Consider the following 27,662-nt stretch of genomic DNA (forward strand, 5'->3'; position numbering starts at 1 on the left):
TGAAAAAAATAAAGGCTTTTAGGTGCGCCTTATAGTGCGGAAAATACGGTATATTGACTGTAATTCATTTACCCCTTTTTTCCTTGTTCTATCCCTGTTCCTTTTCATCATAAAGTTAAAGCGTTGAAACTGAATGTTTGTATCACTGATTTTCTTGAGAAAAAAAACTTGATGCAGCTCAGCCTCTCCCCCAGACTGTTTTCAGCGGGCCCCCAGTGAAATTGAGTTTAAGATATTTAAATGTGTTTAAATAGTCATCAATAAAAACACCTCACTACTGTTGGGCTCGTTTTCTGACACCTACAAATATGTATATGCTCACAAGTTCTCAAACTATTATTTTTTGTGTGTGTTGATATATAAGAAGAGCCAATTGGACTAAAATATTGTTTCGTGTAGGTCGCAAATTCGAGCACAAGAGGGACTATGCTCCCCGTGTGTTGTAGGTAATAGCCTAGGACAACGATCAGGCTGTCGTGGAAAATGCATTACACGACTCCTGTTTCTTCGTTTCCCAGTGACAACAGGTGGGTAAAGTGTTTTAAACAACAACGATTAAGGGAAAAGGACTATTAAACATCCGTCGTATCAATTTAAGTTTAGGACAGGGCAGCACGGCCGCACAGTTCTAAGGTCTTGGGAACCTCCTGCGTGGGTTTAAATCCAGCTACCGGACTTCCTGTGCGGAGTTTGTATGTTCTCCTCATGCTTGGGTGGGTTTCCTCCGGGCACTCCGGTTTCCTCCCACATTCCAAAGACATGCATTTCAGGTGTGAATGCGCGAGCGAGTTGTCTGTCCCTGTGTGCCCTGCGATCGGCTGGCAACCAGTTCGGGGTGTTCCCTGCCCACTGCCCGATGATTGCTGGGATGGGCTCCAGCACCCCCACGACCCTACTGAGGATTAGCGGTGCAGCTAACAATACAGCTCAGTAGCCTAGATGGTAAGGCGCCCGCTTTGAGACTGGGAGGTCGGTGGTTCGCGCCCCGGCCGAGTCATTCCTAAGACTTAAAAAGTGGTCGGCGGCGCCCTCTGTTGGCTGCGGCTGCATCGGCTCGCTACAACGGGTTAGGTGCAATCGACATTTCGTTCTGTATACATTGTTACACAGAATGACAATACAAGGAAATTATTATTATTATTATTATTATTATGAGATGAGAAGTTCAGGACAATACAGCCCCTGACTCCAAATTGTTACCCACCCCTGGCGTAGACATTTCAAAATGATCGAAAAAACGAATCAAACACGGGGAAACGTTGACAGGTATGACAATTTATATAAGTAATTTGAAATGAAACATTTTAATCCAAGTTAACTTTGAAGCGGAGGTAAATACGACTAAGAAAGACAATTTCACAAATGCAGTGTATTCTGTCGGACCTTTTTGCTGATGATAATGTAGCATGGCACAGACCCACCCCTTGTTGTGCTGCGGGCTCAATGTCCTGTGTCAGGTTGGGAAGAGCAAAGTGGAATGAATGTGAGTGTGTTTTTGACTCTAGCTACCTCCCACTAGGGGGATATGACTTAAGTATTGAAAGATTTTATACATTTGACTATAAAGGATTTTATACGATTGAATAAAAGTTCATTTATTGAGTGCAATGAATATTTTGACTGAGTAGGCTTAAGTTCAATAACAGGTCAGGCTGTTCCAAATGCAAAATATTTTGACTAGTTCTGTTGATAACAGGACTCTGACGAAGGACAGCAGGCGATGTTTTGAGGAAAAAGGCCCTGATGGCGTAGAAATGCTCGGTGTTGTTTTGAGTTTTCCAGACATCGCAACACCCGGGGGGGGGGGGGGGGGCTTCCTTGGCACGCCCATGGGAGGAGTCGAGACGCCATCTTGCGGAGAGATGTGGGCCGAGAGGAGAAAGCTAGAGGACTTCAGAGCACGCTACACAGAGACTCGAGCGGCACTAATTCGGCCATATTCGGTGGAGTTCACTTAGTTAAATTGTTTATGAAATGAAATCTAACCCCTTGTGAAAATGTCGGCCACTCTTGTTCATCTTTTCCATCAAGAAACGAGCGCGCATTGTTGGGTGAATGTAAGTTGTGTTTGGTTAATGGAGTCAGATAACTAATTCGAACAATTTGGTAAACGATACATTTTAATATGAATCACCCAACAATTTATAGACAGACCTATAGATAGCGCGCAAACATAATTCTAAACAATATATTTTTGATTTTTTTTCCGGCGACATTTCAAAGAATACGACATCACAAAGCTAAAAGCGTTTCTCTAAAGAAAACCAACCCGGAAGTGACATCATCGACGCGAGTTTGGAGTTCAGTAGAAGGCTGCTCCGCGTCGCAAAAACTTAAAAATATTACGATTTTAAAATGCGCAAGTTTTTTATGTGCCTTTTATTGCTCAGTGTTGTTTTCAGGTCGTCATTTGGATGCTTTAAGTGCGTCTTCCCGATCGACGGCCGGGAATTGACCAAATATTGCGATAAATACCCCGGGGGTCTTTATAAATGCAGCGAAGATATTGACAATCATTTCACAACCAACTCAGCGCTGCTCAAGGCCACCACCGTCGGTATGTTGGTTTTTTTCCTACCCACAAAAAGTACAGTGTGTGCCACGTTTCTTCAAACTTAAAGGGACAGTGTCTCATTTTTTTGTGTCTCCTAGTGGTAAAAAAAAAAAACTTTTCATCCAGTAAAACTGTTGATTTGAATATCGGGCAAAAAGATGCATGAACTATCGTAAACACTTTTAATTTAAACATGAAATTAAGGGAAAAAATTTGAAGTCTCCGCCATGTTTGTCGAGCATCTTGTTGCTACTGGTTTTCGTTCACATTTGACTAAACAGTGCCATGTAGTGGTCAGATATTACACACTGGGGCTTTAAGGCAGTTCAATTTGAATACTTAGTGATGGCACTTTTGTCAACTGCATTTTATTCGGATGGAAACTTTTGACACCAAAGACGATGTAGCAGAGGTGGGCAAACTACAGCCCGTGGGACAAATGCGGCCCGCAGTCCGGCAGGCTTTTCATTAGGCCCACTAAACCAAAATGGTAGAAATATAGTGACAATATATTAAATAATGTACTCTTTTTATCTTTTTTTAAATTTCTCTATTTTTCTTTACCTCTATTTTATTCACACACTTTGTTTTCCTATTTTTCTTTTCCATTTCTCTCTTACTTTCTTTCACTGGCCACTATGCCATTGCCATTCTCTCTCTCTCTCTTTCTCTTTCTCTCTCTCTCTCTGTGCCATTCTCTCTCTCTCTCTCTCTATGCCATTCTCTCTCTCTCTCTCTCTCTCTCTCTCTCTCTCTATTTCCAATTCTCTCTCTCTCTCTTTCTCTCTCTCTGTCTCTCTCTTTCGCTATTTCCAATTCTCTCTCTTTCTCTCTCTCTCTTTCTCAATTTCCCAATTCCCTCCCTCTCTCCTTCTCTATTTCCAATTCTCTCTCTCTCTCCTTCTTTCTCTATTTCCAATTCTCTCTCTCTCCCTCTTTCTCTATTTCCAATTCTCTCTCTCTCTCTTTCTCTCTTTTTCTTTTTCCAATTCTTTCACTCTCTCTCTCTATATTTTTCCCATTCTCTCTCTCTCTTTATTTCCCATTCCCTCTCTCTCTCTCTATTTACCATTCACTCTCTCTATTTCCCTTTCTCTCTCCATTTCCCTTTCACGCTCTCTCCCTATATTTATGTTTCCCTTTCTCTATATATATTTCCCTTTTACTCTTTCTATTTCACTCTCTCTAGTTATCCTTTTCTCTATTTCTCTCTCTCTCTCTCTCTCTCTCTCTCTCTCTAAATTTCACTTTCTCTCCATTTCTCTCTCTGTTCTTTTACTCTCTTCATTTCACTCTCTCTCTTCCAATCTAATCTAATCTAATATTCCAGCCCCGCGACAGTGCCTTTTCTACAATGTGGCCCCTGAGCTCAAACGAGTTTGACACCCCCAGTATAACGCTGAATTTGTCGTTCGCTTTGTAAATATCACCATTTTTGCTCCAATGTACCAATAAAACTCAGATCCACCCCATTTCTATTTTGTGGGCAGCCAACGACCAAGTTAAACGTCTGAAGGACATCATGAGAACCATTTTTGAGACAGTGATCCAAAAGGGGAGAGGTAAGTCATACTGTATTGCCTCCACTGAAATTGGGACGTCCTTGTACCCCTAAATATAATTGAAAGCTCTAGTGAACCTTGAAACCTCCTTCATACTATAAGTGCATGTGTGAAAAGTTCCATTACTCCCACAACTGGAACTCAATCATAATATGAAGGCTTTGTTTAGGCAAGGGTCGTCAAAGATGGCGCTCACGGGCCTTATCAGGCCTGTCAACAGATTGAACTCGGGCCGCAAGACAATGCTGAGAGAAGCGCAAGAGAAAAAGAAAAACAGGCAAATAAGGACGTGCAGTTTTAAATGTACACACTCGATGTCGACAAAGCCAGTCGCTATTCTCAAAACAATTGTAGGTGTATCTCTCTCTTTCTCTCTCTAAGGGATGAAAGAAAAAAGAATGGTAAATGGTCTGCATTTATATAGCGCTTTTCAAGTCACTGAAGACCTCTCACAGCGCTTTACAATGTGCTTCACACTTACCCATTCACACACTCACACCCCAATAGCGGCCATGCAGCCATGCAAGGCGCCGACCTGGGATTCAGTGTCTTGCCCAAGGACACTTCGACATATAAAACGATGAGAATGAAAATAAGAGAGGAAGTGAGAGATAGAGAATGAAAGTGAGAAAGAAAGAGCAAGAGATACAGAAAGCGATAGAAAGAGTTACAGGATGTCAGACAGACCCAAATGCAGGACACAAGGAGACGTAACCCAGTAAAAAAAAAAAAAAATACTAAAGAGAAGGGAGAGTGGAACCTGGACTGCTGAGGGGATAAAGCGAAAGACGTGGACTAGAGAGGGAAACTTGAGAGGGTGTTTTGAGCGGGTGAGAATCTTGAAATGGAGATTTGGGAATCCTTTAAGAAGAATGGTTGGAGTGGCGGGTCTCGAATGTTGAGAGGCAGACTTGAGAAGGAAACGTGAGAGGGGGTTTTGGGGTGGTTAAAATCTTGAGAAGGAGATTTGGGAATACCTTTAAGATGATAGTAGGGAGTGGGAACTGAAGAAGAGAGTCATGGAAGAAATCGCTTGTCTTCTTTGCGGGTGTATGTCTTAAACAGCATAAAAATGAATCAGCAACATAAGGTACTTATGTATTTATGGTACACGTTGGCTAATGAGTTGATGGGGAGCATCTGGACAGGATCATTGCGAGGGAGATTGGAAAATGGGGTGATTCTGCCATCTCTTGGTAAAATGGAGGGGCTGCAAGCGCTGGGCCATGGCATTAAGAGAAAATCAAAGAAACTGAGAAAACAGAGAGGGACAAAAAGTGAAAGAAATTAAAAGAAAGACCACAGGAGAAAGAAAGATCATGAGAGAAAGAGAGGGAAAAAGAGAAAATAGAGAAAAATATACGGTATAAATAGCGAAATAAAGAGAGAGATAAAACGACAGAGATACAAGAGGACAGTTGGAAAGGGGGAGAAAAGGGAGGGAGAAAGAAAGAAAGATAATAAAAAGAAAGAAAGAAAGATCATGAGAGAAAGAAAGAAATATCATGAGAGAAAGAAAGAGGAAAAAAGAGAAAATAGAGAAAAATATACAGTATATATAGAGAAATAAAGAGAGATAAAAAGACAGAGATATAAGAACACAGTTGGAAAGAAGTAGAAAAAGAGATAAAGAAAGATAATGAAAAGAAAGAAGTAAAGAAAGAGACAGACAGAAAGAAAGAAAGATCATGAGAGAAAGAAGGAAAGAAAGAAAAATGAAATAAAGAAAGAAACACAGACAGAAAGAAAAATCGATCATGAAAGAAAGAAAGAGTAAAAAAGAGAAAATTGAGAAAAAAATACAGTATATATTGAGAAATAAAGAGAGAGATTAAAAGACTGAGATACAAGAAGACATTTGTAAAGAGGAAGAAACGGAGAGAGAGAGGGGGGAAGAAAGAAATAGACAGAGAGTTGTTTTGGATTAGCCCCTTGCTTTTGGCGACATCAAGTGGGCAATATTTTTGCAACACCTACTTTTGAGTTTTTGCAATAAAACGTTGAAACTATTTGGTTCCATTTCACAATTGTATCTCTGATGTTGTTCATTCTCTAAAAATAGTTTCAGTCTTTTAAGTTTGAAGTCTAAAATGTGGCAATAGGCGGGGGCAATTCTTTGTCTAAGCACAGTATAGATTCTGGAATTGAAATTATTACCTTTTGAAATGACAGCATGGAACTTGAAACATGTCCATCTTCCTCCTCTTTATGTAGATGTGAGTGTCATGAAGAAAGGGGCAAAGATTTTAATCAGCGAAGCCTCCAAGCTGACTAAAGGTGAGATGGGCTGAAGATACGACCAGGACCAGCAACTCGATGGGGGCCGCCATAAACGTGTCTTCTGGTTCTCAACTGGTTTGGCTTCAGGATCTGCCATTCCAGCCTTATTGACAAGCTGAGAGCCAAAGACAGACAATAAAATCGATTTCTCGAATTTATCGAATGAAAGGATTTTGCGATTTTAAGCAGAGCTAGTAAAATACGTTCACTTTTTTAGATCAGGGGTCTCCAACGTGTACCCCGCGGGGACGACAGTGCCCCCTGAGGACAGTTGAAGTGCCCGCAGACCTGTTCTGAAATTAGCTCACTGGTGCTGAGTCATTGTGATTTTTGGGGGTTTTCAATACCGTAAATTCCGGACTATAAGCGACTACTTTTTTCCCTAACTTTCAACCCTGCGGCTTATTCAGTGATGCGGCCAATTTGTGTAATTTTTCTAACGGCTGCTAGCGGCGCTCGAGTGTTGCTACCATTAACTGCTCTGTCAAAGCTATATTATTATTATTAAAGCTTTGAAAAGTCTCTCGGTGTACCGTCTTTCTTTGGAAACATGTGTAACCCATGTATAATATGTATTTGCAACTGTATATTTTGTAATGTATTTATTTTAGACACTTATTTTGATATGTTTTGCACAGATGGACGAAAAATGAGGGGCGAAACAAATGCGGGGTGCCGAGTTTAAGTGGGGACCGCTAAAGGTGAGGGGCAGACAAGGAAAGAAGAGGGGGTAAAAAGTTGATTAAAGAAAAAAGAGTTGCGTGAGTAAATGTGTTCATCTGATATATTTTTCCCACCCTTACCTTTGGAAATATATACTTTTTCCTTGGATTACTTTCAACGGGACCCGGACTCTGCAGGTCTGCATCAAACCTTAAGTACCGGTATTATTTTCCGTTCATTTTGCCGGCTGTGATTTTTGGACTGTGGACTTTAATGAAGGACATTTAGTTTCAAACGCGGGACTTGAAGTCGGGTTTGGGTTAATTTTGTGTTTGTGTTACATGTTTAAACGTGGGCGCATGCGGCTTATATACAGGTGCGGCTTGTGTATGTACAAAATCGGTTTTCCTCTTAAAATGTGGTGGGTGCGGCTTATAATCAGGTGCGCTCTATAGTCCGGAATTTACGGTATTTAATATTTAACCTGGAAATAACACAGTAACAACAAGATAAGGCGATATTTTAGAAATTCAAATGAATAAATTCCATTTCATGTTCTTCATGGACAAAAAAAAATCTAATCAAGTATTGATAATTCGTTTTAAGCTATTACAGTAATTAAAATAATAGAATTAAAATCCTTTCATGTATTTATTCATCTTCTTAACGATTCATTTTACAGAAAATACAACAAACTGAATCCCATTTATGGGTTTTATCAAAATTGTCTTTTTTTTTTTTGGCTAGCTATCTGGCTTTTTAGCTTTGTAGCTAGCTATCTTCCTGCCTTTTTAGTTTTTTAGCAAGCTATCTAGCTAGCGTTTTACTTTATTTCCATGCTATCTAACTAACATTTTATATTTTATTGCTGGATACCAAGCAAAATTTTGGACTTTTTTTTAGCTCTCTAGCCTTTTTTTAGCTCTCCATCTAGCTACTGGCTTTTACTCTTTTAGCTAGCTATCTAGCTCACGTCGAGTTAACTATCAAGCTACCTTCTTGGTTCCTTAGCAGTGGCTATTTCAGAAATTCATATCAAAGTAGGTGCCCTTTGCGCTAATTACTAACAAAAAGTAGTTTGACGCTTAAAAATGGTTTAAGACCTAGCTCGAATATAAGCCACCCCCTAAAACTGGTTTAAAATAGCCACATGCATTCAAAATATTTGTAAAGCATGTACCTAAAAAATGCTATTGATTGAAATATGTAGATAATAAAGTATAACATACTGGTAAAAAGCTTAAAATGTAACATTTTAAAACCATTTACTGCCCTTCTGCAGCAGTTTATTAGCAGACACTTGTACACCATCTTTTGTTTGGCAATCATTTCCTTTTTTGATTCTATCACTGTTCTCCATTTTTCCTTCCTATTATCACTAACTTTCTAGGGACCCATTATTATTGGTAAAACAATCCAATAAAACCTAAAAAGTCACAGTAAAATGAGATGTGGTCCCCATTAAACAGAATTAAGGCATTATCATCATCTACTGTTCAGGAGTGTAATCGACCCTCGGTTGTGAGTTTAATTAATTAAATTTAACTATCACTTCCTGAGACAACTAGTCAAGTACACATATGCTACGGTACTTGAGTATTTTGTTCACAACAAATATCAACTGTAAAACAATATGAAGTGAGTGTCACTCTATAGAATAAATCACAATCTCTAGTCAGACAACTGCCCACGTAGACATATGCTACTGTACTTTAAGTATTTTCACACAACAAAAGAAAACAGATCAACAATATAAAGTGCATTTAACACTGCAGTGTATAATAAGGAGAATCAAACTCTTTCAACCTGGGTCAAGTAGAAATAGACAACTGCACTTTGAATATTTTGTTATGTTCTTTATAACATAAGAACTACTACTAACAATAATGCCACACTGCTATTGTGCGTGTGCGGCGTGTTCCCTAATGTTTACAGTTGTATGCGATGGTTTACTTGCGACTGACACGAAAGTAAACACCCGTCAAGGCCAACGCGCTTCGTCTCAATTTATTCAAAGTAACGCACACTATTTTGACCATCAGTAACAGTAAAGGCGTCGCTACGACGGAAAAAGAATTAGTTACTATACCTTTTTACTGAAAAATAAAGCCATTACGTAACAGCGTTATTGATAAAGGCCTTTATTTTTTTGTGCAAAAAAAGGGAAAGCAAAAAGCACTAACAAAAATATCCCTTTTTCTTCCAATTTTTACCTAGCCTTTCTCAAAGAACAACAATAGAAAGGGAAACATATTTTTTTTTGAAAAATGAATAAAGAAAGGGAAGAAAAAATAATTAAAAGAGGCAAAAAATAAAACAGGAATAAATAAAAATAGGGGGGAATAAAACAAAAAAAGGAAAATAGAGTAAATGAAAGAAAAAAAGAAAGAAAGAAGACAAGAGAAGAGAGAGGAAAAAGACAAAAACGGAAATAAAAATACAATTTTCTCTTTTTTCTTTTCATGTTATTTTTCTCTTTTTTAATTTTTTAATTTTTGTTTTCCTTTATTGAGTTTTACTTCTTGTCTTTTTTCTTTTTATTCATTATTCTCTTTTTTTATTTTCCTTTCTTTTTTTTCTCTTTTTTTCTTTTCTTATTTCTCCTCTTTTCTTTAAAAAGTTATTTTCTATCGCCACCAAAGCTAATGCTCAAAGTCTAGCTTGTCCTGTAGTAGTTTTTCCATGGGTTTGTATTCATTTTAGGGCTGAAAATGTCTGATTGTTTTGAAAAGTCCACCTTAAAATTGGTTTTCACAGTAAATCTGCAACCAAATTGATTTATTGTCCCCTTCAGCCTTTGTGGGTGGACAAAAATGCTATCAAATAAACCCATGTTTTTTTAGGGGTGAATTACTGCCCCCTATGTTTGGGAAAAGGGTAACGTTTCTCTACGCTTTCATGCAGGGCCAAATAAACCTATTTGAAATTTGATTGGCTGAACCTACAGCGAATATCACAGCATTGCTATCCTGCTCAACGCCTGCACATCAAATATTGAAGGCCTATGGGCAGATTCCTGAGCCGAGCAACAAATAATCGTGAAATGTGATTGATGAAATGCTTAAATATGAAAGCGCACGTCCGGAAGCAATTTGGAATTATTTTCTTCTATGTATCATTCGTGGCTTTATTTAGGCAAAGCAGTATCAGTCATTAATCAATAAGTATGGAAGGACAAGATAGAATCAACATCTCATAAATTAGTTTTTCGGCCAGCAGTGAAGGCCTTGCAGGCCCTCACAGGGCACCACTGGTGGTATTGCTTTTGGGTATTTTATTGGTTTTGTTGTTGCTGTTTTTTGGAAGCGATATGCCTCTATAAAGTTATAATAATAGTAAAGTATTATTTTTCTTTTTCTTTTCCAGAATGTGTCCCCCCATGTGGTTCGTACCTTTCAACTTTTTACAAATGTCATTTTTGAAAAAGGAAAAGAAAACGATTTTAAATGAAATATAAATGTGTCCACCAGGATTTCAGCCTCTAAACCAAGGATACAACTGTGAATCCTGCAAGATGGAGCCCTGCTATTTTCCTCTTGACTGCCCTGGTAGGAAACAAGCAAAACAACACAAATAACATTACGTTGCAACTAACAATTACTTTAATCATCGATAAATCGTTGGATGAGTTTTTTTTACCCAATTGATCGATTAATTGCATTTAAAACAACACGCATTTTTAATTTTCCCTTCTTTATTCAAATAATGTAAAAATGTTATGTCAGTAGTTTTTCAACAAGGGCTTTTAACATCCTGACCGGAAGTTGTTGTACAAGTATGCATCGTTTTGGAGCCTACTGCAAAAAAATTATTCGTGAGCTCCACCAAGCGGTGAAGGGGTGTAAATGCTCTCAACAGGAAAATGTGTCATTCATACGTCTGTACAAGCTTAAATAAGGAATTTAATAGGTAATCGCAGGAAATGCATTTTTGCATATTAGGCTTCCGATGCATACAAATATCTGAGTTATAACGGGTTTATAAGCTACAATAACTGTCCTTTAAGTTATGTTTCTGTCACAACAGTTGGTAGACCCAAACGCGTAACGTTTCACAACAAACTTCATTGCGGAGGCTGAGAAGTCAGATAGGGGAAAGCAAGCGCCAGCAATCCAGCGATCGCTGGGCAGAAGGAGCAGGGAGCTCACGGGATCGGAGCGTGGTCGAAAGACGGAAACGAGTTGAGTAGCCGGGACGGGCGATCGGAGCGTGGTCGATGGGCAGAAACGAGTTGAGTAGCCGGGACGGGAGATCAGAGCGTGGTCGGTGGACAAACACGTATCGAGTAGCCGGGGCGGGAGATCAGAGCGTGGTCGAAGGAAGGAAAAAGTCAGGGAACCGGAGACGATCGGTAAGCCGGGGACATATAAGCAGCATACAGGACGGGCCGGGAACAGAACCGCAGCCAGTGTCAAATATTGCTGGTCTTGCATGGGCGGAGGGTAGCTGACGGACTGACAAGGAGTGAATGGAAGCGTTGAATTCAAATTGGAGGGGAACCAATCAGGCAACGAGCAGCAGCTGGTGCCAAACGAGCGAGCACAGGTGAGGGGAATGGGCAGCTATTGCTGCCGTGCCTTAAAATGGTCAGCAGGTGACATTTTGAAAATTTGGACACATTAGACACCACTGTATTGTTTTTTATATGCTTTGTCTTTGATTTGAAGAGAAATATATATAGAAATTACAAATATGTAAACAACGTAGAATGGGGGCTAAGGCATGAATCCCCTTTTCTTTTCATTTGAAAACAGGTTTATATAAGGCTTCATTTTTTTGTGGCTTCAGAAATATTTTTTCTTTGGTTTTGGGTTCGTCAAGGTTTTTGTTTTTCAAAATGTTGGGTTAGAAGGGAACTTTAAGAAGCACCTTTCTGTCCTTGTTTGTGTTTTTCAGTTGAAATCACAAAAGTGGCAAGAGACGACCCGATCAAAATTCCATGCAGCGTGGCTTTCAAATTACCCGAAAAAATCCATAGAGCCTGGAAGTTTGCAGATCGAGTGAGTTACTTTCTCAGACTTTTTGATTCGATAAAATATGATTCTCAAATACGGCACTATAAGGTCCACCGAATTATAAAGCGCACCCCAAAAACAAAGTCTTTGTGTGATATCTATTTAACATATAAGTGCGGAATTGAAACTACATAAAGAGTAAGGGTTGCACAAAAAAATACAGTTTCTTGACATATTGGCTTATTTCAGGCTTCAAACTTAGTAATAAGAAGTTAAAATGTTTTTGAAGGATTAACAACATGTGAGACAAATGTAAAAGAAAACCAATGTATTCAATATTATATATTGTGAGAACAAATAAAAAATTAAAAGAAGGCGTTGCGAAAATACTGAATATGTCTCTGTAGCTTTTGCACGTCTTGAAACAGAAATATTTCCCATTCTTCCTTACGAAACAGCTCAAGTTCCTCAAGGTTTGATGGTGATCGTTTGTGCACAGCAATTTTTCTGAACTTTCCTCAAATGCTCTATAAGATTGACCTCTGGATTTTGGCTTGGCCATTCTAACACCTTTATATTGTTAGTTTAAACCATTTTATTGTAGATTTTGCTTTATGTTTAGGGTCGTTGTCTTGTTGGAAGGTCTCTTGCGGACTCCAATAGACCTGTATTTGGCTCCATCCATCTTGCCATCAACTGTAACAATGTTCACGGTCTGCTGGGAAAAAAAACCCAAAGCATGATGCTGCCACCACCATGTTTGTCAGCGGGCATGGTGTTTTAAGGGTGATGTGCAATGTTGCTCTTACACCGAACGTAACGCTTTACATTCAGCCAAAAAAAATCAATTTTGCTCTCGTTTGACTAGAGCAGATGTTATTTGTGTCTTGCATGTTGCTTCTTGCAAACACCAAATGGGCTTTTCTTATGGTCTTTCTTCTTGCCACTCTTCCAAAAAGGGAAGATTTACGCAGAGTACTGCTAATAGTTGTTTAATGCTGAGATTGTCCCACCTCAGCTGTGCCTGGCTGCAGGTCATACAATATGATAACGGGCCTCTTGGTTGCAGTCCTGTTTAGCTCTCTACTTGTTTTGGCCAAAAGTTTAGAGGGACGGCGATGTCTTGTTAGGTTTGAGGTAATTTTATGCTCACTCCACTTTGATGTGAGAATGTTGTGAAATCTTTTTGTATCTCATTCTTGTTTTGAACTTTTCAAAATCTTTGTCCTGGACGTGCTTGGTGTGTTGTTTTGGTTTCCATAATGTGGTCATAATGCTGTCAGTTCAGGTACATTTAATTAAACCCAGGCTTAATAACACCTACGTGCACTGTGTTTGACGTCATTATTGGTCATTTAGGTCGACGTTGGATAATTTAGGAGTCATTAGGGAACTTCTTTAGTCAGATGGCTAAGCTGAGAGATCCGTGGGTCAATATTTTTGCACACCTACTTTTCAGTTTTTTTCGTTGTAAATATAAAATGTTAAAATGATTCGGTTCCACAACGGAAGGAAGATATCACTGACCACAATTGCAAAACAAATCATATCAGAATACGTAGAGAAGCAAAACCTAGCATGTGAAAGAATGTTCTGTTGTTTGTTAGGTGAAAACTCAGCGGTCGTCTGAATTTGATGAAGAGTTAAAAGGTCAGGATGCTGAGTACTCCATCTCATTTGCCAAACGGTCGCATCAGGGCACCTACCGGTGTGAGATATCTACTGACGGCAGGTCCCTTGCCAGAGTTTACTATTATCTTCAAGGTAAGATGAAGAAAACGTACCATGAAATGAAGTATTTATCATCTCAGCAATGTTGAGCGTGTTACTGGAAAAAAAAGTAATTAGTTACTTGTTACTTTATTTAAAAAGGACAAACCTTATCCCTTTGGTTGGTTGGTTCGTTGGTTGGATCCCTAAACCACTAAGGTCGTATTGGTATATTTTCTTGTGGTTACTGACACCCAAAAGTAGCGTGTTACTCTGAAAGTAACAAATTATTGTATATACTCGCATTGAAAACTTGCAGACTAACACAGCCGAGTCACTCCATATCCATTTCTGGGTAATGTCCAGGACATATTCTTTTTTTTCTCCAGGCATGGTGTATCGCAAAAAGGCAGATGAGTTACAAGATATTTTTAATAACGCGTTTAAGTACTCATAACCTAAAAAATAGTTCCAATCCAGGAATGCGTTCCTTTTTAACGTCAACACTGGCCACAGAGTATTGCAACTGTGGAAAACTCTAGAAGCTTATTTTACACATAGTATGTTCTGTTGCTCTTCATCACGCCTGAAATGTGGATGTAATTCCCAACAATCGTTCTACACAAGCGATTTAGTTCTCATTGCATGTTCCACTTTTGTATTACCCCCCCTAAACCCCTTCCCCAAGTAACCCACAGCTTAGAACGGGGCCAAACCGATCTGCAGGAAGTCTTTGCAAAGTCTCTTTTCCCGGATGCCAGGCTCGACCTGTGGCGCCCTCCTCAACTCCTTCCGCCAATGGGGCTCCTCTCCATCTGCTTCACATCCCTGCTGCTTCTCCTTGTAATTTCTTTGGGGTAAGATGAGGTTATGACTTGCATACTACTGTGGAACCTCTTATGAAATGAAATGATCTGCATTTCTATAGCGCTTTTCAAGTCAATGACTTCCCAAAGCGCTTTACAGTGTGCTTCACATTTCCCAATAGCGGCCGTGATCTGTGCAGCCATGTAAGGCGCTAACCTGCTTATTGGGGGTAATTGGGGGTTCAATGTCTTACCCAAGGACACTTCGACATGTAACACGGACAAGCCGGGATTCGAACTGGGATCCCTTAATCCTAAAACGATCGCTCTACCTCCTGAGCTACTGCCGCCCCCATACGAGCTTAATTCCCTCCAGGATCGAGCTCGTAACTCGAAGTGCTTGTGTAACGAGCAAATTTTCCCTCTCTGAAATGATTAATTAAATGGTCGGCTGCGGCTGCATCGGCTCGCTACAACGGGTCAGGTGTATCGACATTTCGTTCTGTGTACATTGTTACAAAGAATGACAATACAAAGGAAATTATTATTATTATAATTATTATTATGTCTTCCCAAAAGCATTCATTTGAGCTCTAAATAGCTATAAAACACATCTTCCTGATCACTAAAAGACATTCAAATAGCAATTAAAAAATACAGTAATAAGATAGGGCAGCACGGCGGCGCAGTGGTTAGCGCTTGTGCGGCACAGTTCATGTCATGGGAACCTGTCATAGGTTCAAATCCAGCTCCAGACTTCCTGTGCGGAGTTTGTATGTTCTCCCCGTGCTTGCGTGGGTTTCCTCCGGGCACTCCGGTTTCCTCCCACATTCCAAAAACATGCATGTCAGGTGAATTGGCCGGTCCAAATTGTCCCTAGGTGTGATTGAGCGAGTGAGTTGTCTGTCCCCGTGTGCCCTGCGATTGGCCGGCAACCAGTTCAGGGTGTCCCCTGCCCACTGCCCGATGATTGCTGGGATGGGCTCCAGCACCCCCACGACCCTACTGAGGATAAGCGGTGTAGCTAATGAGATGGTAATGAGATGAGTAATAAGATAAATAAGATATTTATGTCATAAAATGCGAGTTTGTTATGAGCATCTTAAGGAATGTGTACGCATGCTGCGGATGAAGGGGGCGGTTGCACGGGGAGGTATGGAGATTGCATACCTGTGAACTTAAAAGGAGCCGGGGTTGGCCGCATGGCGGGGAAAAAAACCCTCTTTAGAAATGTTTCCCTATCTCATTTTGTCGCATCCCTCAGCCAAAGGATAGGAAAAAGGAGGACCATGGCTTGGTTTTGCCATGTTTCCTGCCTGGGGGGGACAAGGCTGTGGCTTTCGGCCTCTCCATTGTCCCCAGGCGGCTGACGGGCGAGGGAGTCTGTTGTTTAAAAGGGTAATGGCAGAGAGGATCAGGCTTTTCACGAGGCAGGGCCTCCTGTCCTGTATCTGTGCTCTGGGATGAGGTATTGGTGAAGTGGGTGAGTGATATCCTGGACCAGTGTGTTCGCCAGTTGGATGATAGACCTGTTATTTCGGTCTGAGGTAGATGATTTTAGCTGCAGTCTAAGGGATACGTTTGTAAGGGATACGTTTGAGTTTTTTTCAGATTGTGACAGAGATAGCAGATGAAAAAAAAAAAAATTATTCAAGCCCATGCACGTACTTGTTGAATAGCTGACTGAGGCTGTGGCCACAACTCTAACCCAGGAGATGGCGGCAGAGTAACAAGATTTAAAATTCTGGACAGCTTCTTCTACTGTATTTTTAAATGAAGTTACACACAAAACATTTTTTACAGCATTTTTTTCTATTATTGTAGTTTGTATGTGCAAACTGGACACGCGTATGCTGGCGGTAAACGGTCACGAGTGGTGAGCTGTCTCCAGTGGTTCATGAACTGGATTTTCCTTCATATAGTGTTGACATAATCAATCCGTGTCTCGCCTTATGTTTAATTCAAGTTTCAGGATTCCGACTGAGTATTTGGTCAAAGAAGCAAAAGCTGAAGAGAGCAAGTCAGTTGCAGACTTTATTACAAGGAACAAAAATAAGAAATAACCAGAATACTCTGGGCTTGTGAACAAGACACAGTCCTTCCTAAACGAGCATAAAAAAATAGGTGACCGCTGTTTTTATAGGAGAGGGGCGTGGATTAAAAACAATTAAACTTAGCTAGAAAGTGAAACTTAACATAGATGAGATTTTACAGTCCCAGGGAGTGATATTTTCACCCAAAAAAGTTATTAAAACTGGATGTAACTGGATTTTGAAAGTCGTGTAAGATTATGGCAGATTTATCAGAACACGATTTAGACACATTGCTTGGAAAGTACTGAATGAAAGGATACATTGAAACATCAAATGAATACTTTGTTGGCGAAACATAAAGTCAATTTATGACAAATAAATGAACAGTGTGATTATCAAAGTATTTTGTGATGATTAGAAAATAAAACTATTATCACTGGAAAACTTGTGCAATCATGACTACATATTTTGTGACACATAATTATAATCTAACAGTAGCGGGGTAGATTTTGGTTAAAAAAAAAAAATCGTATACCAGAGGTACTTGAATGAAGACGTACCACTGTACTAGAGGTAAGATCGGGCCTTAACAATTCAGCCCCACCCGACCCGAGTCGGGGGTATATAAACCCAATCCCGTCCAAACTCGATGGATTAACTTGAATTGATAACTGAGCCCGGAATAAACCCAAAGCTTTAGTTCACCATCAAATAAAACACGAAGCTTTACTTCGGCCGTGCATTTTGGCTGAACTACGCAGCTTGGAGTTAACTTGGGGCAGAGTCCCTCACATCAAGTGTGCACTGCAAGTCCAGCGCTGAACTGAACTAATTGGGGCCGGCAAGAAAATTATATTCTGCAGATTACAAGCTGCAAATAGTGAAATATATGACTAAAAAGTATAACGTTTGTAAAGCTTGTACGCTATTGGCAAGTAGCGGAAATGACGTCTGACGCGAGCAAGGTGGAGGAGGAAGCGGCGCGTCTTTTACCCCGACACAGATAACTTCTTTGGATCAATTGATTTGGACCTAAACTGATAGTTGGGTGAGCATGTTCTTTATCTAAATAATTACTTGAGTAAAGGTAAGTACATGCTGTGCAGATCCTCTATGAACCAAAAAAAAAACAAAAAAACAGCGAGAGAGAAGCCCGGCCAGCCCGACTTAATGATTGACATTTTAAGCCAGAACCCAGCCAGGATTCCAGGTTCAGGCCCGGGCCCAAGATCTTACCTCTACACTGTACTGCAACATACATGTGGTTTGTGCATATTTTTTTGTGTTTAGCTGCTTTTTTCTGATTCCTATGGTGGGTCTCTGTAGGGTTTTGTATGTGTGGAAACAAAGTGGCACTGAACGCAGCAGGCCGAATCGACCACAGTGATTCCTGTTGATCCAAGAGAGAGATCGCATCAGTTCTGCTCATCAAGGTTGTACTTCATTCTTTTCACCACAAGAGAGAGCGTTAGAGACATTTGAGACAGCAGTACTGTAAATTCTTTTTGTTTTAAATGCATCTTATTTATGGTCATTTACAGCAACCCCTCGTTTTTGGTGGGCGGTAACATTCCGCAAAATGTCCCGTCATAGTCAAAAACCCGCAAAGTATGAACTTTTATTTATTCATTTATTTCTTGAATACTTTATTACAGTGTTTCTTGACTGGTCTGACTTGAGGGCCCATCATCCCAACATAATGACAAGCAGCAACCCAAAAACAGAAGAAAAAAATGTCTTAAATGTATTCAGTGAAACAATTTTGCAGTTTACAGCAGAGATATTGAAAAATATTCACCTTTTTTTTCAAAACACAAAGCGACCGGCAAAACCAAAACAACTGCAAGTACCATATACACTCGCATTTAAGCCTACGTCACAAGGCTTGGGGAAGCAACGGAATACACGGAATGGCGTTAGCTATTCAGGATACAAAAATTGTTTTTAAAAGCAGTTTTACGTTGCACACTGGCGGGTATCCCTTAACCACGGTGGTCGTAGGGGCACCATTTCCTGTGGTGTGTCTTGGGCAAAAACAGACTGATGGCGCCCATTCCTTTCCAGAGCAACAAATGTTTTCACCCGGTCTCAAACTGAGAACCTTTTGCATTACAGGTTACAATATTGAAGTCCAGTGTGCCTTAGTTTTAACTCTTTATTCTTTTCTTCTTTCGCATTAGCTTTGTTAACATTCGACATGTCCTGTCACGCCGCTCTCTCTCTCTGCCATCTCATTCATTCCACACACACGCAGCACACTCAGGACGCCCTCCACTCCTCCACCTGTGGAGCAGCACATGTCCTGACCTAGACAATGACGACAATGACAACAATGACGCTAGCTTCTAGCAAAAGATGACAATATTAGTGAATGGCGGGAGAACAAGATGCCAAATGGCAGAAAAAAAACATTCTCACGTCTTGACGAGGAAATTGATGGCATGAAAAGTGTTTTGGATTTTGTATTTTTTATTGAAAGGAGCAGATATTTCTTTTAACTTCCTGACAGACACCCATGTGCTATTACTTTTATTTATGTATTTATTTGTATTGCCTTAAACAGAGCAAGAGTGACTTTTATTTCGAGTTAAATAACGTCGGACTGGGTATCCTCAAATTCTCTGGTTGATAAATGGTAGTCAAACACAGCTACAGTGGGTAAATTTTGATTCGCAACTGGCACCTGACATCCAAGTGGACAGATAGAAATCTGCAGGTTATTGTCTGACCCAATGCCGCTTATTTTTCTCCTGTATTTTTCTCAGCATCGTCTCGGGAGCCATATAAAATGATGTAGCGGGCCTTGACACATGTGCTTTATGTGCTTTATGTTTTTGTTTTGAACAGGGCAACAAAAGAAGAAAATAGATATAAAGTATAAACAAAGAAAATTGCCTACCAAAAGCACCCTAAAATACGCTGTGACTTTTCTGTACTAGGTAAATGTTTGTTTAAAGGGACAGTGTGTATTATTTGACCATTTTTCTTGGAATTCTCTGAGAATTGTAATCAAATCTTAAAAGGAACAAACTATACATAATTGGGGAATATAAGTAAATGTTAAAGGGAAACTGAGTAATATTTGACCACTAGATGTCACTGTTCTTTGTTGTGCAACCAAATACAAGTGCTACAAAGCACAAGGAAGAATGAAAAGTGCCCAGACCACATTGTTTTCTTCTTTTTTGCCTGGCCTTTGTGAGGTTTTTGTGTGCCTATAGCAGCAAGATGACTGACAATTATATCAGCTCCCTTTAGGTGAGACTAAAGCTATGTAAAAAAGCTAATTCCTAAACCTATGAGTATTCTTCAAAATGCATGTTTACTATGCATTGCTATTCAAGGGATAGGTCGGAGTGCATTCGGATGTATAGCAAGTGAAGAGAAGGGGACTCATTCCGCACCCTTGTGGAGAACCAGTGCTGAGTGTGATAGTGGTGGAGCAGTGATCTCCAATCTTGACAGATTTTGGAGGATCTGTCAGGAAGTCCTTTATCCACAATCAGATGGAGGCCTTGGGTCAGTAAGTAAGTAAAATGAAAGGACGTGCATAATAAACTGCAGAATGGAACTTTAGTTTGTACTCAGTACACAACATGCAGTGAGAGCATGAGTAAAGGCGGTGGGATGACATCATTTGCCGCGACGTCATTGCTGCATCATCTCTGTTCTTTGCACATAAAGTCGGATTCAATCATTTCTCAGCGTTCCAGCCAGTTGTTGCTCAACGTTTCACAATAAATCGTGTGCGTGTAAAGTTTGTTTATTACTTTCACGTTTTCTCTTTTTGTCTGAATCGGAAGCTCTTGTGCAAACCGGGATGCTATTGGGTGTGCTCTGAATGTCATACGTTACTTGAAATGCACGTATTGTTAAGTTTTGGGGGATTCTGGACCCATGTGGAGGAAGCAGGAGCTGAGGCATTGGTGCTTAAAACAAATTATAATACTTATCAACAAAACCAGGACAAAAGAACCAAACAAATGAGTACAAAGCATCTGACAAATAACCAAACAAGAAACCAGAAAAGAAATACAAACCTGACAAAGTCCAAACAAGAAACAAAGACCAAAACGAAGTGGGAAAAGGTAAGGAGCAAAGTATCAAAGAAACCAAAAACAGACCAACCTGACATGGTGGTAAAGATGAAATGACCCTGCCCCGACAGATTGTGATGTTCAAAATGTCCTTTTAAAGGGTTCAGGATAATTGAGCACAGGGGTGTGTGGTGATTGGAATTACCTGTGCCCAGTTCAAAAGCTTATTAGACCTTAACACGAGCATCTTTCAAGCTTTTTCACTATCGACATGTGTGATTACAACGTAATGTTTTTGTGCGTGAATAAACCTCTCCAACGATCGCATTAGACTTCAGTTTCCAGTTCCGGTTTTAGACAGGCACATGGTGTGTTTTTCGTTACTATTCTGGATATGGTTTGTGTTTCTATTAAAAAAAAAAGAAAAAGAAAAGCTCTATGGCTTTTTAACGTCAAACAGTTGCCATGTGTGGATGAGGCTCATGCAAAATACAGTAAATGCTAATTTCTCAAGATACGAGTATTTTTTAAAATATTGTTATATAAGCATGATCATATAATAGTTCATGTATTTTTTTCTTGTTATTTAAATCAGTATTGTCTTTTTGTCTCTTTTTTTTACCCCCGCGAGCTACTAAATAATGCACACTATCTCTTAAAATCGTCTCAATAGAAGAGTAGGAGTGGGAATCAGTGGTGGGCGATAGAGTTTTGCCCTCATGTTGGTTCCAGATCAGGGGTAATAATAGTCTGAAAAAATAGTCTGTGTAATAACCTGTGAAGCCCTTTGAGACTCATTGTGATTAAGGGCTATACAAATAAAAATGACTTGACTTGACTTGGTATTTTTGGTACTGTATCTATCCGATCCAAATATATACAGTGTAGTATTGATTGATACTGATCCAATATCAATACTTTATGCTTGCAGATGTTACGATCATTGAATAAGGTTCTAGGCACTAAGAATGTTTGTTTTAATAAATAACTTCAATGAAAACATTAACATTATTAAAAATAGCTTTAAACATTTCTAGCGGAACTGCTTTAGTACAGAAGTCAAGGGAGTCAAACCAAAAAAGTAGTAGTACAACAAAAATTCAAATACTGTAAAAAGCTGTTTACAAAACAATTACCATACTTTCCATTGCTGAACATTTTGAAAATAAAGTCATTGGTGCAAATAAAGTGCAAAAACAATTGGATCGAATTTGAAAGTTACAATGTAAGCATAACCTTAGAAGCCACAGACAAAATGATTATAGTGATGGATGTTATGGAAACACAGCACCAATCCCAAAACAATAGTATTGATCCGAGTACTAGCTCGCTATCGATAATATCGATAATCGCATCGATCTGCCCACCCTTAGTGGTAACTGAAATAGTTTGTTCATGAGAACCAGTATTAGAGATTTAAGGTTATTAAATCCACTATTTTATTGGCAACTGACATCTAACCAACACCAATTCCAAGACAATGGTATCGATCCGAGTATAGGCTCGTTATCAATAATATCGATAATTGCATCGATTTGCCCACCCTTAGTGGTAACTCAAATAGTTTGTTCATAAGAACCAGTATCAAAGATGTATGATGATTCAATACACTATTTTATTGGGGGCTGACATCTAACCAGCACCAATCCCAAGACAATGGTATTAATCAGAGTACAGGCTCGCTATTAATAATATCGAAATTGCATCGATCTGCCCACCCTTAGTGGTAACTCAAATAGTTTGTTATGAAAACCACTATTAGAGATTTAAGGTTATTAAATCCACTATTTTATTGGGGGCTGACATCTAACCAGCACCAATCCCAAGACAATGGTATTAATCCGAGTACAGGCTCGCTATCAATAATATCGATAATTGCATTGATCTGCCCACCCTTAGTGGTAACTCAAATAGTTTGTTCATAAGAACCAGCATCAAAGATTTAAGTTGATTAAATCCACTATTTTATTAGGGGCTGACATCTAACCAGCACCAATCCCAAAACAATAGCACAGATCTGAGTACTAGCTCACTATCAATAATATCGATAATTGCATCGATCTGCTCCCCCTTAGTGGTAACTGAAACAGTTGTTCATAAGAACCAGTATCAGAGAATTAAGGTGATTAAATCCACTATTTTATTGGGGGCTGACATCTAACCAACATCTGATCATGGAAACCAACCGAGTTATTACTCTTTTGATTGATGTTTTGTGATGTTTGCGATTTCACAATTTAACAATCATCCCATAAATGGAGGCTTTGAAGTCATTTTCATACTGTGAAAATTTCGCATCTGGATTGATTTGCAGCGCTTGACGTTGACAAGCAGCCTTGCAAAATTAAAATCACTCGAGAGCTTCTGACGACAGCCCATTTCTGAAGAACATTTTGTTTTGTTCCCATGCGGGCCAGGAACCCAAATTCAACCGTGCGAGGATGTTCCAGTCCGTCCGGGGGACATTGGGGTTGCTGTTTATGTTGTTGTTGATTTTATTATGGGTGAGCCACACTGGGAATTTTAGTATCCACCCGATCCAAGTAAATACATGGTAGGATCGATTGATACTGATCTGATACTGATCTGATACCGATACTTTTTGCTTGGAAATGTCATGATCATTGAATAATTTAACCCTCCCCCTTAAGTTAGTTTTATGTTTATAATAAACGCAGAACAAATAATTTAGTCACTAAACATGTTTAATTTTTTATTAAATAACTACAATTCAAACTTAGATAAGGTAAGAAATTACACATATATCTGTTAAAACTGTTTCAGAGCAAAATCCAAGTAAACAAAGCGCATTAATGTGTCAAAAATACAAATATAACAATGTTAACTGCACGGTATTTTGAAAATAAAGTGCAAATAGTGTAAACTATAATCTAAAATATTTTAACATGATAAAAAAATATAATACTGTACTTCTACAACAACTGTTACAGAGATAAAGTCAGCAACAATATATATATATATATATATATATATATATATATATATATATATATATATATATATATATATATATATATATATATATATATATATATATATATACATACATAAACATGTACATAGACATACACACAATCACACAAATAGCTGATTAAATATAATAATTTCCACCCTAATACTGTAAATTCATAGGTAGGTAGGTAGTATCTTCATTCCGCCAACAGGAGGCGACATCTGCCTGAGCTCAAGCATAATGAGCATTTGAAACAAACACCAAACTTTATCAGCCCTAAAGGGGCATGGTGTCGTATTTGGTGCATTGCATAAACAATTTTGACTTAATAAGTAAAAATGTAGTAACCATTTTGTCAATGTGCATTTTTTCAGAAAACTCCAAAATTAGCATTGATTTTACATAACATGAGCCGACATCATTGTCCGCCACATTGCTTCTTTGGGTACAAAAAAAGGAGACAAAATCATAAAAGGCTGGTCAAAACAATGATTAGAATAATATATGGTTTGGTCACTTTGTGTTGCCGTAGTTTGGATTATTCCTTGTGCTTTTTAGCACTCAATTTGATTGCACAGTTGCATTACATAATGCAGTGGCATGTAGTCGTCAAATAATACAGACTGTCCCTTTGGTAAACTAAATTTTGCAGAACTGTTTCCAGAAATATTTTGAGGACTAGATTTTTAAATTTACGGTATTTTTAGCCGAGGATGTTACATTTCCAGGGTATTAAACGTGTCTGCCTCACCTGTCATCATTGTAACAGAAAATAAAAAATATAACCTTAATATTAATTTATTATTGAAGATTTTTTTCATTTGACTTCACAGTTTTTGATTTTTCATTTTTAAAATCGCTGAATTTTCAAATGATATTAAGACTATAATCAATACAACCTATCACTGTGCTGAGTGTAGCAGATGCAGAGTGAGGCACACAATTCTCTTGCCTCAAGGCAGGGGGCCATAGTGACACCAAGGATACTGATTTGACATACACCTCAGCCCCAAAAAAATAGAATTAGTCATAGTATTAGCACGCTAACAACAAGTAAAGCAGTATTTATTTTCCTGTGCATGCACCTATTTAGCAATGGATCATTACCTATTTCTTGATTCTTCTTTTCAACACATAGACTTCATTTATAAGTTAAGGTAAGACAATCATGTTTTTTCAGTTCATATATTGCTTTCTTGCACAAGATGTAGGTTCATTTATTTGCATGCGACCGGAGGCGCTCAAAAAAGTGAAATCCCAAAAATTCAAGTCAATTCACATTTATTTGGAAATGACTACCCAATTACATCGCTGTAATAGTACTTTTACCAAATTATATTGTGCATGTGATCATCAGAAACAAGGGAAAATGCCCTTAAAGTGGAACTACAGGTAGGTGAAAAATGATGAGGTGTCATTAGTGCCAAAATTCTGTCTATGTTCGTCAAAAAATTATGTTCCATTAGTGCCAAAATTCTGCCGATGTGTAGTTTATGATGTCATGCGATGTCCGTTTATGTTGCATGTCGTTGTTGTGTGCATATTTCGATGTTAACTTTCATTGTATATGTGCAAATAGCAGGGAGCGGTACGATACAAATATTCATATTATTGATACAATAATCGATTATTGATCGATCAAAGCGGCGCCGCCATCGAGCGGCTGCCTTTCCAGCAACTCCCCTGTTATCTCTCACTTTTTGTGATTTTTTTGTTTTATTGTCTACTTCTATCTATTCTATTATATTCTATTCTATTCTATCTTCGGTGTTTTTCTTCCCGTTTTGACAACTACACGATGGATTACTGCTATCCTATGGACATGGGTTTTAGCGCACAAAAATGCATTTATTCAAGGAATCAACTCCTTGCCCTGAAGAATTCTCGTGCCGGCGTGATGAAGGGGCCTATCGTGGAAGAAGAGCTGGAGCTAGCTAAGCGGCTAGCGGCGTTATAAGTCTTCGGTACCATCCGTAATCATGGCAAATGCGAACTCACTACCAAATAAGACCAACGAGTGCTGGTGGAAAACATCGAAGCGCACAGGGAGCGCAGTTGCTGTGTTTTGCTGAAACTTGGCTCACGTTTAGCATTCCGGACGCTAACGTGTAACCACCCGGAGCTACCCGGAGCAATCCGGCTTCAGCGCCGCTATACAGAGACACGAAAGCCTGGGGGAATCGGAGAGGAGGCGGACTTGCTAACACGAGGTGGTGTATCCCTGGACACAAAGAAAAGATTTCCATCTGCCGCAGGGATGTTGAACTTTTGGACTAGCGTGTGAATAATTTGTTAATAAACAACGGGGAAGACTGCTGGAAGTGTGAATTTCCCTACGGGGATGAATAAAGTATCTATCTATCTATCTATCTATCTATCTATCTATCTATCTATCTATCTATCTATCTATCTATCTATCTATCTATCTATCTATCTATCTATCTATCTATCTATCTATCTATCTATCTATCTATCTATCTATCTATCTATCTATCTATCTATCTATCTATCTATCTATCTATCTATCTATCTATCTATCTATCTATCTATCTATCTATCTATCTATCTATCTATCTATCAAGCAAGCAAGCACTCGGATTGACACAATTGTCCTAGGATCGATACCTCGCTCTTCCACCATTATACCGAACGCGGCTCTACTGCGTGGATAGGGCAGTCCCTCTTTCTCACCCAGCGGCCTTGGCAACCCACCAAGTCTATGTCAAAGTGGGTGACTGACATGCGGATCCAGCCTGCCAAACAGAAAAGAGGGCAAGGAAGATTTTTAGAGAGCCATATCGATCCGCCCACCCCACCTGTCAGATGCTAAAAAAATAACAGAGGAAAATGGTAAGCGCAACGCAGAGTGAATGTTCATTCAACTACAGAAAAGGACAATGCCAGTTTTAACGTGTGCAGTAAAGTGGTCTGCTACTGTGGCAACACCACAAATTCACCGAAACACGCAAAAAAGCCCACAGTGGGCAACAAGCTGCAATAATGGAAAAAGGTTGTGTTTCTGAACCAAACCCCTTAAAACTGTTGTCCCAATGGCAATCCAGAAGGGCTTATAACGTAATTTATTTTCAAAATATTAGCAAATACAACGCGTACAATATTAGTATTTTCGTTTTATTGCTGCTTTTTTTTGTTTGACTCTCTTTGCTTTTGTTCTGAAACAGGAGTAGCAAAAACATTTATTTTTATATGAGTTACATAGTTATATGATAAAATTAAATTTAATGTCTATTTTTTTGTGCCATATTTATTGTAAATACAAACTCAATGGGGAAGGGTTCTATTATGCAATGATCGTGACGTTTTAAAGCAAAAAGTATCGATCTATATGTCATGAGCTCTTTCTCTACCGGTAACCAGCACCAATCGCCTCCCTGCTCTGTCGCTGCACCCTGATCTGTTCCACCTGTCTGTTCTCGTTTACCAGCTGTTCTGAATTCCCTGCCAATCAAGCTCTGTATTTAAAGCCCTGCCTTACGGCCTACCTTTGTCAGATCGTCTGCAAAGCTACACCTGGAACCTGTTTGTCTCCGCTCACAGGCCTTGTTGCTCGGTTTCCTCTTCGTTACATCTTTCAAGCCATATTCCTTAAAGGTAATCCGAAATCTCAACTTGAAGATTTCTCTACACTCCAAGACGCTCTCTCTCCTGTTTCCCCCATCCCTAAATAAACTTAATTAACGTGACGCAATTGTGGTCCTCGTCTGTCTGATCCGTGACACAATATTACTTTGCATTTACTTGGATCCAATCCATAACATAAATCGTAGTATAGCGAGAGTAGATTAGAATAGAATAGTCTTTATTGTAATTGATAACAACGTAGTAAACATTGTTTGTGACGCGATTGGACATGGAACTCGGGGGTAAACAACAAACAAGCAAAAAAGACTTGAGAGAGAACAAATATTTACAAGGTAGTGCTCTGAGACTGGTCAAAGCTTTAAGTGCAATTTTCTTTCGTAGTAAAATGCAATGAAAAATATTGCGTTGTAACAATAATTTGATGAAAAGTTGCGCAATCATATTTAGCAGCAACAAAATTTCCAAAAATGTCACTTAAGTCAAAT

The 27,662-nt window shown here is 39.1% G+C and overlaps 1 protein-coding gene across 4 annotated transcripts; it reads left to right on the forward strand.

Moving 5' to 3' along the window:
- Positions 1–2,276: 2,276 nt before the first annotated feature.
- On the forward strand, positions 2,277–27,278 carry spaca6 (sperm acrosome associated 6). Of its 4 annotated transcripts, none has more exons than XR_015849647.1 (10): positions 2,277–2,557; positions 4,045–4,116; positions 6,331–6,393; positions 10,426–10,443; positions 10,530–10,607; positions 11,956–12,059; positions 13,622–13,778; positions 14,413–14,581; positions 17,890–18,030; positions 27,020–27,278. XR_015849647.1 is itself a non-coding variant. In XM_088327959.1 (10 exons), the coding sequence occupies exons 1-9, from the start codon at positions 2,356–2,358 to the stop codon at positions 17,948–17,950; spliced, it is 924 nt and encodes a 307-aa protein (XP_088184085.1). In that variant the 5' UTR covers positions 2,277–2,355; the 3' UTR covers positions 17,951–17,996; positions 27,020–27,278. The 4 variants fall into 4 exon arrangements, 3 of the variants coding, with proteins under 3 accessions (XP_088184085.1, XP_088184086.1, XP_088184087.1); XM_088327959.1 differs by having other exon boundaries at positions 17,890–17,996; XM_088327960.1 differs by lacking the exon at positions 4,045–4,116 and having other exon boundaries at positions 17,890–17,996.
- The last annotated feature ends 384 nt before the right edge of the window (positions 27,279–27,662 follow it).

Source organism: Urocampus carinirostris, chromosome 2 (genome assembly GCF_059441175.1).
Source record: "Urocampus carinirostris isolate Australia breed hairy pipefish chromosome 2, RoL_Ucar_1.0, whole genome shotgun sequence".
NCBI classification, from domain to species: Eukaryota; Metazoa; Chordata; class Actinopteri; order Syngnathiformes; family Syngnathidae; genus Urocampus; species Urocampus carinirostris.

What these genes read in the sequence shown, in the direction of transcription:
- spaca6 (XM_088327959.1), top strand. Translation starts at nt 2,356, where the DNA reads ATGCGCAAGTTTTTTATGTGCCTTTTATTGCTCAGTGTTGTTTTCAGG. An exon ending in AGTGATCCAAAAGGGGAGAG is followed by an intron (nt 4,117 to 6,330) that starts GTAAGTCATACT and finishes CTCTTTATGTAG; the next exon opens with ATGTGAGTGTCATGAAGAAA. An exon ending in CTCCTTGTAATTTCTTTGGG is followed by an intron (nt 14,582 to 17,889) that starts GTAAGATGAGGT and finishes GGGTCTCTGTAG; the next exon opens with GGTTTTGTATGTGTGGAAAC.